Source organism: Strix uralensis, chromosome 1, assembly GCF_047716275.1.
Source record: "Strix uralensis isolate ZFMK-TIS-50842 chromosome 1, bStrUra1, whole genome shotgun sequence".
Lineage (NCBI taxonomy): Eukaryota > Metazoa > Chordata > Aves > Strigiformes > Strigidae > Strix > Strix uralensis.
The window spans coordinates 118,412,623-118,425,489 of record NC_133972.1 but is presented as its reverse complement, the minus strand read 5'-3'; the positions used below and the strand labels follow the sequence as shown (position 1 = coordinate 118,425,489).

Genomic DNA, 12,867 nt, shown 5'->3' with positions numbered 1-12,867 from the left:
ATTAGAGGTAAGAAGAAATTCTTTCCTGTGAGGGTGGTGAGACACTGGAACAGGTTGCCCAGAGAAGCTGTGGATGCCCCCTCCCTGGCAGTGTTCAAGACCAGGTTGGACGGGGCTTTGAGCAGCCTGGTCTAGTGGAAGGTGTCCCTGCCCATGGCAGGGGGTTGGAACTAGATGATCTTTAAGGTCCCTTCCAACCCAAACCATTCTATGATTCTGAAGTACTGTTACTCCTTTCTCAGTAGCTGTTGCAGCTTCTATAGTATATATCACCAGAAGCAGAGATTTTTTTTTTTTTTTTTTTTTTATAGCAGCTGCTAGTCAAGTACATACTGTTTCCAAGCTACAACTTACTGCTTTGGCATCACACTTCAGCACTTAATTTGGGATAAGCGGAAAGTGGAGAAGCACAGCATGTATTTTTCCCTGGCCCATCTTCTAGCTGGGCATTACAATTCATTTCCCTGTCATAACTGGCAATGTTTGTAGGCACTATAAGAAAGGGAGGGTTATTGACTTGGTATTAAAGCATTGCCTCATACTTCCTCTTGTCTCTTGCTGTGTATAACAGGGACTCTGCAGTTCATGAACATAAATTTAGGTAGTGGGGTAGTGCAAATTCGTAGGTAAATTAGGTTCAGAAAATATCAGAGATGAATGCGTGCTCCCTGTTCTCGTGGCTTTTAATTAGAAGTTGAAAAAAAAACCCCTCTCTAAAAAAAGTTGATAAAAACGTGAATACATACTTGAAGGATTACAGTTATCTTTATCTCATTTAGATTTCTGGGTTGCTTCCCCACACATACATGTTTTAGTGATACTGCTGTTTTAAACTGTTACTTGTTTTGTATATGCTCTCATGGTACTGTTAATCTTCTGCAGTTGTAGAGAGAACAGGTGGCTGTTAGGAGCAAAAGGGAAGAAAAAAAGTGCTGAGAAGCCAAAATAAATGATTAGGAAATTGGTGTTTATTTCCGAGTAAAGTGTAAGAAAGCAGCATGAGTTTTAATCTAAAGAGGGAGCTATTTTAAGCATTTTAGTTTTGTCTGAAAAATCATCTACTATGCAGCTAAATGCTTTCTTATTACTGTCGTTTGTGTAAATACACAATTTTGATAAAATTTCTTGTTTCTTTCCAGAAAAAATATACCATTAAAAAAAATTATTAGTAGTTCAGATTTAACTTCTCTGCAGAGCTTGCTTGTGTGTGCAATTTAACAATTTTAGTTTTTCACCATTAAAAATCACAATCATAATAGTTCCCATTATAAATACCATAAAAAGAAGTATTGCTAAACCAGAGATGATTCTGTGCTCAGAAATGTTTGTTTGTATACTGTACACATTGTCCAACAATGTGAAAATAAGGGCTATGCTTAGTCTCTCTGCAATTGTGGAATATTAATAGCATGTATGTGTTGTTATGCATATATTGTGTAATTTAATATGCAACTGTAAAATGACCTTTCTGTTGGGATTGTTTAAATTTTTCCTTTCATGGTTCTTTAATGATTCTCTGTTAACCTGATTTTTGCCTCATTAATTTACAGAGGCTATGGGAAAGTAGCTACTCTTTCTTAAATTATTCCTGTATTTTAGATAGCACTGTGTGAAGGTCTATGTGAAGACAATATATTTAGCTCTGACACTTTGAGACTCGGAATAGTTTTTGTAACATACTGTTCTCTGGATTGGAATTTTTAAGATGCACTATAGTTTATCTGATGAACTTCAAACATCCTGTAGGTGGGAACCAGGAGATGGTGTGTTTAAGTTTGATTTCCACAGCCATGTTTAAATACGGTAATTTATGACTCTTATCACCTAAGGCTGTATGGACTGTGGCTTCCCTCTCACCAATGCAAATACAAAACATAAGATAGGAGGTATCAGGTCAGTTCAAAACAGAAGGAAACAAATCTGAATCTTCTAACAGAGTAAATTTAAATTGTACTTAGCTACATTGCCTTTCAGATTGCTACATCAGTATGTTCTGTGAGGTTCAGTTGTCTTTATCTGTACTGCTTCCTGAGAAGAGTTACCAAGCTGATTAATTTTCAGCTTCTGATGGCTATCTAGCAGATACGTTTCTAGTAAAAGGGATTCTGTCCAGTCTCTCTGGCATTGCTGTAGAAACTTGAAGTGGTAAAAGCTTATTTCAGTGGTGTTACACTTCCTAAATGCATGAAGTATTATAGCATTAGAGTAGGCCAGTTGTTTTGGGTGGCACGGGTGAGAGGGAAGATAGATAGGGATGTGTGAAAGTAATTGTGGAAATTTTGTGCATGTGTGAATCTGAGTCAGCTTCAGCATTGCTCTTCTTTGTAATGGGCACAAATGAGGGTTGAAGGTTTGCAGAGTGAAGAGTTACGTTGTAGTTGTTATAAAGGATGTAAAGCATGCAAGAAACTTTCTTGATTGATTTTCATGTGTTGGAGATGGTGAGGTTATGTCCTGAACCTTAGCCATTACTGAACAAACCTGTTCCGATGGCTGCCTTGAGCGAAGTGGAGCAAAGAGGTGAAAGGCTGAGTTCTGCCTAGCTTTTCTGGGACTAGAGAACACTCGAGAAGGCAGGGCCCTTTTGTTTCCCTCTCTTCTGTATAGAGTCTGGGCCCTCAAGAAGCTAGTTTGATAACTTACTTTGGTTATACAAAAAACTGAGGTCACCTTTTCCTTGTGGCACTCGGTTTCATGCTCTGTTCTTCCAAGACCGACATATGTGTTCATATTTTCCCTACACACTTTTTGTGGTCTCTTTACTAACCGTCGCTTTGACTAGAATTTCTGAGAGACTCCTCGGGCTATTCTTGCCTTGAACCCTTTAACTTGTGTTTCCTTTGGGACCAGAAAGTTTATTTCCTTGGTCCAAATCCATCACTGGATCACAAGTTGGGATTTCCAGCAGGTGGTGTGGGGCTGCTCAGATCCTGTTTGCAGACTTTCAGGATCCGAGGCTCTTCCTCCCCGTGTTTCCAAGGAGAGAGGAAAAAAGTCATACTTTGGTTAAGTGCTGTAAACAGACTCAGTCCTGTTTTTAGCTTTATGTTTTGGAAGACAGCGAAGGGCTGAGTGGAGGCAAGTGTTTCTAAAGGTAGAGGGGCAGCAGTGATCTCTGGGATGACAGGAGCCTGTAGCTGCCTCACTGGCAGCCCTTCGTGCCGCCGGTAGCGCGTAGCGCTCGGGCAGCTCGGCTCCGAGGGCCTGCGGGGCTCCCGCCTCGGCTGGGGGCCGCGGCTACCGGCGCTGAGAGGCCCGCGGGGCTCCCTGGCTCCGGCGGGGGGCCAGCCCGCCCGTCCGCAGCGCCAGGGCGCCCCCTGCTGCCGGGGAGGCGCCCGTCCGGGCGGCGCGCGCCGTGGGGGTGCCGCGGGCTGCCATTTTAGCTGGTGGCTGGAAGCGCCGCGTGGGGCCGGTGGGCAACAGCAGGCACCGAGTCACGCGGTGCTGGGGTCGGGACGTGATCTGCCGAGGTGTCGTGGCAGCTCCACTGAGGCTACACGCTTCAATAAGAGTCCACACAAGTTTGCTGTCTAGGTTATTAAGTGCTTTCCAGTTATTTCCTACAGGGTTTATTCTTATTTCTGTTGCAAAGTTAAACGGTCTGTAAATTCAAGGGAATAACTTTTTATAATATTTGAAATTGTTCAGGTGATCTGGATGCTTGCCAACTCTGAAATTTTTATTTCTGGATAACTTAGGTGCATAAGCTCAGAATATTTACAGACAGATTGTTTATCGTGCTTGTTATGTTGTGTGCTTCTCTGTCAGCAGAAGCACTGAGATTTTGGGGAGATCTTTTTGAGTTCACTAAAAGTAATTAAATAAACGCTTGGTGTTACTACAAGCATCTTGTCTTATTTTATTAAAAGACTATGACAGCACTGTTTGTACTGTGCCATGAATGCAAAGTTTCCAGGCAAAACTAGACTGCAGTATATCTCGGCCTAAGTTTAAACATGCTGATACCTATTGTGATTGAGACAGATTATTCCAGTAGATGTTTGGGTGGTTTTTTTTGTTGTTGTTGTGTGTGTTTTTAATACTGATGACTTACACAAAATGGCATATGCCATAAATGTTACTCACTGGTTTGGGAGCCAAACCATTTTCATTGAGAAAAGTGAAGTCTATCTTGCTTAGTCGTTTGAAACATGAAGGAGTTGAATGTAATTTTATACCAGATAACAGCTTAAGGAATGAACTGCAAATAGTTATTCAATATTTTCTTTAATTCCAAAGGCATTGGTTATCTTCCAGTTGGGGAAAAAAATTGTCCTGAAATAATTTTCCAAGATAACTACAATTGAATAACTTTCGGTAGATAAATCACTTTGCTACTGAAGTGTATAGGCACAAGATTGATACTAGTAATGCAGTGTGTCCATATTTTCATAATGGTTTTATTACTTCTTGACAGTTGCAGGATCCATATTACTGAATAGAATTATTTATGTGTTTGTGTTAGGTACAAGGTAGAGTATAATACCTGTAGGCATGTATTTCAGTTGTGGTTTCTGAGTATCAGTGGTAGTAAGCAGTATTTCATTTAGTTTTTATGAGTCTTTCCAAAGCAATATCAATGCTCTTATATCTAGCAATTGCTAAAAACCATGCTGAACTGTTAGACAGAACTTGCATAGACAAAAGTAAACTTTGGGTGGAGCCTTAAAACTCCCAATATGTTTATTAGTTACTTCTTAAGAAACATGGGATTTCTGCAGTTGCCATGAGGGCTCCAGGTGCCTTTTCAGTGTTTGTCATACAGCTCAGTCATCACAGTAATAGCAGTTGTTTACTATAATTGACTGAAAACACAAAATGCTTAGAGTATAGCCAATCAGTAACAGTGTTGATAGCTCACTCAAGTCTGATTTTTTTTTTTTTTTTTAAGCATAAGCTTTTGAAAAACCTTATTTGAATAACTGACAGGAGGAGTGCAAGCCACTGCCTGGGGCTCTAGTGTACTTTTTGTGCTTGCCTGTGTTCTGCAGGATTGTAAGATTAGGAATATGGTCAGTTATCTTTTGTGTCATATAAAATGCCCCTGACACTGTATAGATATATCAAGTGACTTATTTTTTTAGCAATGTTTTTCTTACTTTGCTCTTGTATTTGGCTAGGCAGTTTTGAACTTCTCAAAATGAACAGTTATGCTTTAAAGAGTCTTTAAAATTGAAAGCAAGTTGAATTTTTACTATCTTCCAATGTATAGTCCTTTTAACGAACAGCTATGACATGCTGACAATGACTGGTTAAAAGCACTAAACAGTTTGAAATGCTGTTTCAGTCGGGTTTATTAACTTTATGGTAAAGAATCCTTCAGTCCTTTTATTGCAGATGGATCAAGGTCACATAATTAATGGAGTGTACAAAACTCTCATATTTTCCCTAAAAAATACCTTGCTTATATTGTTTTTTACATAAATGCTCAAATCATATAGGCAATGTTAAACATATGTTAAATACATATTCACTACATTATTTATAAAACTTCTTCCACAGATTACACCACCTCCCTCGCTGTCAGACCCACTTAAGGAACTATTTAAACAACAGGAGGTTGTAAGGATGAAACTACGTTTACAGCACAGTATTGAAAGGGTAAGACTAAAGTTTTGGGTTTTTTTTTTTTATTTCCCAACTTCAAGCTTTAGGGTTTTTCTTTTTCAATGGACAGACTATATTTTGCTCAATTTAACAATGCTTTAGAAGTAATCAGCCTTCTATCCAAATTTGTGAATTGGCGAAACTTGTAAATTAAAAAAATTGGTTTGGACAACTGTTAGCAGAATACTTAAATGAGTAAGATAGCAGTGTTTTCCTGTTAATTGCTCTAAGATGTGGCCCAGATTTTTCCCAGAGGCAGTGGGGAGTCAAAGAAAGCTACAGACTGTGCTTTTGAAAGCTAATAATGGTTGTAGACTTCAGAAACAAATTGACTTGAGTTAAAAGAATTGAAGCAAGAGTAAATTCTGTATTGGTAGAAGACATGTGTTGGCTCTAAGCCTAAAACATTATTTGCAATATTCTGCTTGCAAAAACTGCCTAAAACTACGTTAGAGCTACATCTGTAGACTTCACTGAATTTGAACACAGAAATCGAGAAAACATTCCTGGTTTAAGAGTACTCTTTATTTTTAGGTTGCCCAAATCTTTTTCCTTGGCAGCCCAGATTTAGATGTCTTGTCAGCATTGTGAGCCAGATTGCTTGTGGACACAGACAGGACCCCTTTCTCACGTAGAATGTATCTTAAGGATTCCCACACAGTTATACAAGCAGCTGGCTCATTAAAACCTGATGTGGTAGTTTTTTTGATTAAGTTGATTTCAGTGTGGCTTAACAAACCGGTTGAGGGAGGGGTTTTATTGAATTCGGTATTTCAGTGTAAAGCTAGGTATAAAATAACAAGCACAAAGAACATAAACATGGTTCAAGTTCTGACTGAAAAGAAATTAGTTGTAACCAAAGATGCTGCTTTTTCTGTTTTCCAAGCTTTTTATAATCCACTTTCTTTTCTTTTGATAAAAATTAGAGTCATTATACTGCAGAGCAGTAAAGACACACATACATTCTTTCATGTCTTATAAAATTCTGCATATTTTCAGTTATTTTGCTCAAATAGTCTGTTCTTCAAATCAAATCCACTTTACAGAACTATTAGTAGAGTTTGGCCAAGTGAGCTGTATGTCTCAGTTCAGGAAAGAATCTTTGTCCAGCTATGAACTTACAGAGTTTCTGCATGTTGTTTAAAAAAAAAAAATAATTAAAAATTATTTAAATTATTCTGCAAATTACATTTCTGCTCCGGTTTGCTTGGCCATTGTGCCTGTCACGACAAGTATGTGACAAATATCATATGGTCGTAGAAACATAGAATATCAGGTTGGAAGGGACCTCAAGGATCACCTGGTCCAACCTTTCTTGGCAAAAGCACGGTCTAGACAAGATGGCCCAGCACCCTGTCCAGCTGAGTCTTAGAAATATCTAATGTAGGGGGATCCACTGCTTCCCTGGGGAGATCGTTCTGGTGGCTGATTGTTCACATTGTGAAAAATTTTCCTCTAGTGTCCAATTGGAATCTCCCCAGGAGTAACTTGTACCCATTACCCCTCCTCTTTTCCTTGGGAGTCCTTGTAAAAAGGGAGTCTCCATCTTCTTTGTAGCCACCCTTTAAATACTGGAACCTGGTGATAAGGTCTCCCCGCAGCCTTCTCTTCTCAAGGCTGAACAGACCCAACTCTCTCAGCCTGTCCTCACACAGTCAACTTCCCAGTCCCTTGATCATCTTTGTGGCCCTTCTCTGGACCCTCTTCAGCCTGTCCACATCTTTTTTGTATAGTGGGGACCAAAACTGAACACAGTATTCCAGGTGTGGCCTGACAAGTGCTGAGTAGAGGGGGATAAAAGTCGAGACTCACAAAGCTATATCCTAACTCTATGCTCCTTACACTTTTCATCTTTCACCTTCTTCATTAATAGAACTTGCCTCAGTAGCACTAAGTGGAAAGTGTGAGCATGACATTCAGCCAACAGTGGTGGTGGGGGAGAATGTGTTTTCAGGTCTTGACATTCAGGGAACACTCTTTGCATTGTTAAATCGAAATTTTGGATTTGGTTATATGAACAGCTGCTCCTCCCCCCACCAGCTCATTTCTCACACTCTTCAAGAGTGTAAGCCTTTAAAAGAAATGTTTAAGTGAAGGGACATTTTTATGAATCAAACTGAAATGCTTAATTTACCAAATATATGTTTATATGTTGATGTCTTATTCAATTAGGAAAAGCTGATTGTTTCTAACGAGCAAGAAGTTCTACGTGTTCATTATCGAGCAGCAAGAACGCTAGCTAATCAAACGCTACCATTCAGTGCCTGCACTGTTCTGCTGGATGCCGAGGTTTATAATGTGCCTCTGGATGCTCAGGTAAAGAGATGGATTTCAGAATTTCAGACAAAAGGGTCTTTTTAGCCTGACTCAAAAGGAGAGGATTTTGTTCCCATACTGAAATTGTCATTGTTTTGTCTGGAATTAAGATTTTGCACATTATAGATTGTTAGTTTGATTAGGCCTCATTTGGGTGTACAATAACAAGAGGATATGGATATACGTACACCGGTTTTCTGTTTTGTACCATGTCTGGTTTTCTTTTACCTCTAGAAATTATGTGAAGGATAAAATGAGAACATTACTCTGATTTTTATGAAATCAGATTTCAGTCATAAACAGAACATATTCTGGTAGCTTAAACAACAAAAAAAAGATTATCAGAACATAAGATCATTTTTGTCAGTAGTCCAGAGAACTGAAATGCAGTAGTGTGTGATGAGATTGATTTGTGAAATTTGGAAATGTTTTGTGGAGATACTCGCATTATACTTTTCTCCTCTTTATAAGGCAGTCACTAGAACTGTTCCATAAAAAACAGATGACCAACAGTGAAATGTTGAATGTTACCAGATGAAATTATTTTTTTCGAAATCATCTCAAGGTCCATGTTGTTCGTATGTTCAGTGTTGGTATTTAGTCCGATTAAAACATAAAATGAGCAGTGTACTTTATAATCTGCATACCTTTTATGGACTACCACTCAGAGGTTTGTTGCAGCTGTATCTCCTAAGAGAATATAATCTCATGGTGTCAGTATTTTGTGAACAGGTCTGCTACCTAACAGAAATGGAAACAGCATTCAGAACCTGATTCAGTGAGGAGCACATAATGCAAGGAGAAGTTTGATATTTTGGATTTAATAAAAGTGTTGATGTATTGTAGGTGTTTCATTTTAAAATGCCCAACATCCATTTCCAACATATGTGGAATTCTACTTTAGTCCTGGAGTCCCTTACAGAATTATTACAGCTTCCAGTTTCCTCAGTCTGTAACTGCATTTTTTTCCCCATCTTTAAAGAACTACAGCAATGCTCGAGGTAATTCAAGCAGGAGATAGCAGTTTATGGAGACTGTATTGTTCTCCCATTTTAAGCTTTATACCGACAAATTTTTAAATCATCATTTCCTTAGTAAATCTAACTGATAGAGCAAAAATGAGATTTTTCTCTTCTGTTGACAGTCCAGATATCATCATCAGTTCTGAAGTTCAGGATGTCCTTTGCTTTTTTCCTGCCCTAATTTAGAGGCCCCGAGCTTTTTAGAAATTTGAGATATATCTGAGTTATGCATATAACTTACATTTTTATAGTTAACATTTTACAATTGATTTTAAATAAGCTGATTCTATATTTGAATTCTGTGAAACTAAAGGAATCTTTATTGGGGGAGAAGTTGTTGTGGTTTCCCCCCCCACAAGTATTGCAGCTTTTTTGACTTTCTATATAATAACAATAGCAGTAGTAAAATGCCCCTCCTTCCCCTTCACTACCTCAACAACTTTGTGTTTCAGTCTGTGGCAATTTTATTAGAAAATTATAATACTGCACATAATGTTCAGCAAAGTATTAAATATATTTTTTATTATAATTGAAATCAGTGTTTTAAACTACCAACTTGATGCTTTGATTTAAATTTGCTTCTTGGGAAGAATGTATATACATAAGAAACCATTCTGTTGTAATGCATTCTGCCACTTGCCTGTTATCCCACTAGCAACTCTTAATTTTGTTATACAATGAAGAAACCTTTCTGATCAATCTTTTCTTGTATTTGAAGAAAGCTGGGAAGGATTTGTAAGCAAAGAACTGGTTTATGTTGCAGGAAAATGACCACCTCAGAACTGTTTTTATGGGATTTCTGGGTCTTTGGAGGCTTGCCTTTACGGCTGCACATGTTGGGCAGTCCTTAAGAACAGTGCTTTGCAGTCATAGGGGCCAAACCAAAGATGGAGGAGGAAAGAGGCCCCAGTTTCTGGTGAACAGACTGTTAGCTGGTCACTGCTCACCTAAATGCCTACAGTTCAGGGTTACAAGATCAGTGTTGTTAAGGGCTCTTTCTAGAACCAGCCTGTTTACTTGTCTTTGACATCTGAAATATCAGCTGTTTTCTAGAGATTTCAGTCTTTGCAGTTTTTTTGTCCTTGCCCATTGCTACAGTGTACAATTCCTGCAGTGTCTTTTTTTTTTTCCTCTAAAAAAGTAACAGCAGCTTGTTCTATTTAGTGATTATTATTTAAATGTTAAATTGGCATAGTCTGGCTTTAGGACTATCTATAGAGTATCAAGTTTCTCACGATGGGAAGATGTGACATTCCAGCTTCTTATTACATAGGGTTTTTTTAAATAAGTATTTCACTGAGCAGGACATAAGACATGTCTGCTCACTTTTTTTTTATCTCCTTTTGGGGATTTTGATTGTAAAAAATATTTTTTATTACTGCTTTTGAATACTTTTGTAGCTAGTTAAGTCAGGCGGCTTAAACATTCCTTTATTTTAATGTTTTTGCTTTTCTGTGTGGAAATACTAATTTAATTTGTTACTGAATTTTAAAGAGAACAGAGAGATAGCAATTTTGTGGAAGGATCTGCCTTGTACTGATTAAGACTTTAAGGCATAAATCTTTAAGCCTCCTACTCTAAATTTCAAAAATAGAGTACGGTAAATAGCTCAAAGGAATCTGAAAATACCCATTTTTCCTGAGCAACTGGCTCTCAGTGAAAGTGGTGGTCAATGTTTATGCTCATAGATACCTTGATACTTTCATTCTGAGTTTATTTTTCCGTCTGAAGCATTATTTATGAAGGTCCCACAAAGTAGGCTTCATGTTTTAAAGTATGTTTAAAACTGAATCATCAAATAACTTACAGTTTGAATAACATTTTTTTTGCAGACTGATGACAGCAAAACATCAGTGAGGGATCGATTTAATGCGAGACAGTTTATGTCGTGGTTACAGGACGTTGATGATAAGTTTGACAAATTAAAGGTACACTTCTTTGTCTTTCTACTTAAAAAAAACCGCACAGACTTCTAATGTCACTATGAAGATGAGGTGAATAAATAGATTTATATGCAGTATCATAGGCTATTGTAGATGTTTTAAGGGCGACATAAAGGAGGGTCTAGCAGTACAAAAAAGCTTTGTTGCTATATACTGTAATGAAATAATTGCAAATTTCTAAATGCATAGTTGGAAAATTACTTAATATCACCAGAGAGTCTCCTAGATATTTTTTCTATTTTCAAATTTGTTGCAGTATTTTTTCAAATATTGAAGTAACTTCTTTCTCAATTTTAAAATAGACGTGCCTTTTGATGAGGCAGCAGCATGAAGCAGCGGCTTTAAATGCGGTACAGAGACTGGAGTGGCAGCTTAAACTGCAAGAACTTGATCCTGCTACGTACAAATCTATCAGCATTTATGAAATTCAGGAGTTTTATGTTCCTCTTGTTGATGTTAATGATGACTTTGAATTGACACCAATATGACAATTAGCATCTTCTGGCTCACCCTCTCCTTTGGACAACTAGAGATTGGAGGTGCAGTGATACACAAAGGTATTTTTCTTTTAAGATGGAGCACTTAATTCTGTGGAATACTACCTTTCTCAGTAATTCAGGTGTTCCTTCAGAGAAGTGTGGCACGGGCTCTTGTTCAAGCACAGAAGATGGATGCTAATTTTAAAGTCAGTTTCCCAGTAACTGCCATTATCTATATTTTAAAATTGCCTGTAGCTTTAGAGCTTATTGCTGAAAAAGATGACGAAACATGGTGAGTTAACAGCGCTGGAAGCTGTTAATAACTAAAACAGCCACCAAAAAGAAATGATACTTAAAATCTGCTATAAAGCTTTGTATTATGAAACTTCAGTAACAGTTGAACTCCCACAGAAAAATGATGAAAAAGCCTGTGGAAGAAAATGTAAGACTTGGAGGAAAATAGTCTATTAATCTTATTATATTTTGTAAATTACTGTACAGTTTCTTTTTGGAAAAAGATGTAATATTGTCTTCATTTTTAAATAATTTATTTTATACATATTGTGCAAATGTAAATAGTCTTGTAATTAATGTTCAAACCTGTATAAAATAGATATTTTAACTGTAAAACTGTTTTTGTCTACTGTTTTATTGGACCAAAGTTGTAGTTTTTATTAAGTGTAGTGTGTTCCTGGTTGGCAGTTCTTTTTTGTATGGCATGTGTTTGATTTAGCTGCTTGTTTCATCACCATAACTGTAAAAGAATTGAAACTGAACTGTATTGCATGCTTCACAGAACTCTTAACTCCTTTGCTTCAATAACTGATACCTAAACAATTGTAATATTTACAAAATCATATTTCATATTAGTCTGATGTTGTAATGCCATACCTATGACTTACTATACTGAAAATATTTTTGTGTAAAACAAAAAAACCCTTTTGCTCTTATATGGTGGTCTCGTAATAGAGCCTATTTTTTCCAACAAAATGCCTTTGAATGAAAATTCTTAAATTGTATATTGTCTATTTTAATATTAATCTATGGAAGGATATGTAAATAGTTGTAAATATAATGTTTAATAAATTTTATTGGTCATGTTATTAGTTGGAATTTCTTAACGTTGTAACATATATCAAATCAGCATTCCTGAAATATGTAAGGAGGCTCAAAAACAAACAAAAAAATTCCCATGTTGCGAAATTTAACACTTTTTTATTCTTGGTACTGTTAATGATCAGACAGTTAATTATTTAGTAGTAGGAGGTTACAGATATTCATGAAAAAGATTTGTTACCCTCTAGTCCATAAATTATTCAAGGAATAGGTCCATTTCTTGGGATCTGATGTCTGTGAAACTTACTTCTGAAAGAAATGGAGCTTAGGCAAGAGACCTGGTTACCCAGAAAAGAGATTTAAAGTACTTGGTTTGAACTGATTTTTAATTACCAGGTGAACTACTTACAGAGTAGTTAGTCCTTATGCTTGTATGAATGCCCA

At 37.2% G+C, this 12,867-nt stretch overlaps 1 protein-coding gene across 7 annotated transcripts in view; it reads left to right on the top strand.

Annotated features, from left to right (window-relative positions):
- Positions 1-12,867, top strand: part of ANKRD12 (ankyrin repeat domain 12) — a 68,581-nt gene that overhangs the window by 55,311 nt on the left and 403 nt on the right. For 6 of the 7 annotated variants that reach the window (XM_074878323.1, XM_074878359.1, XM_074878326.1 and 3 more), the window contains 4 exons: positions 5,503-5,601; positions 7,780-7,923; positions 10,778-10,873; positions 11,191-12,470. In XM_074878323.1, coding sequence (XP_074734424.1) covers positions 5,503-5,601; positions 7,780-7,923; positions 10,778-10,873; positions 11,191-11,376 — 525 coding nt within the window. In that variant the 3' untranslated portion in view covers positions 11,377-12,470. Of the gene's footprint in view, positions 1-5,502; positions 5,602-7,779; positions 7,924-10,777; positions 10,874-11,190; positions 12,471-12,867 lie in introns of those variants that run through there. The other variant, XR_012630089.1, reaches the window with a different exon arrangement.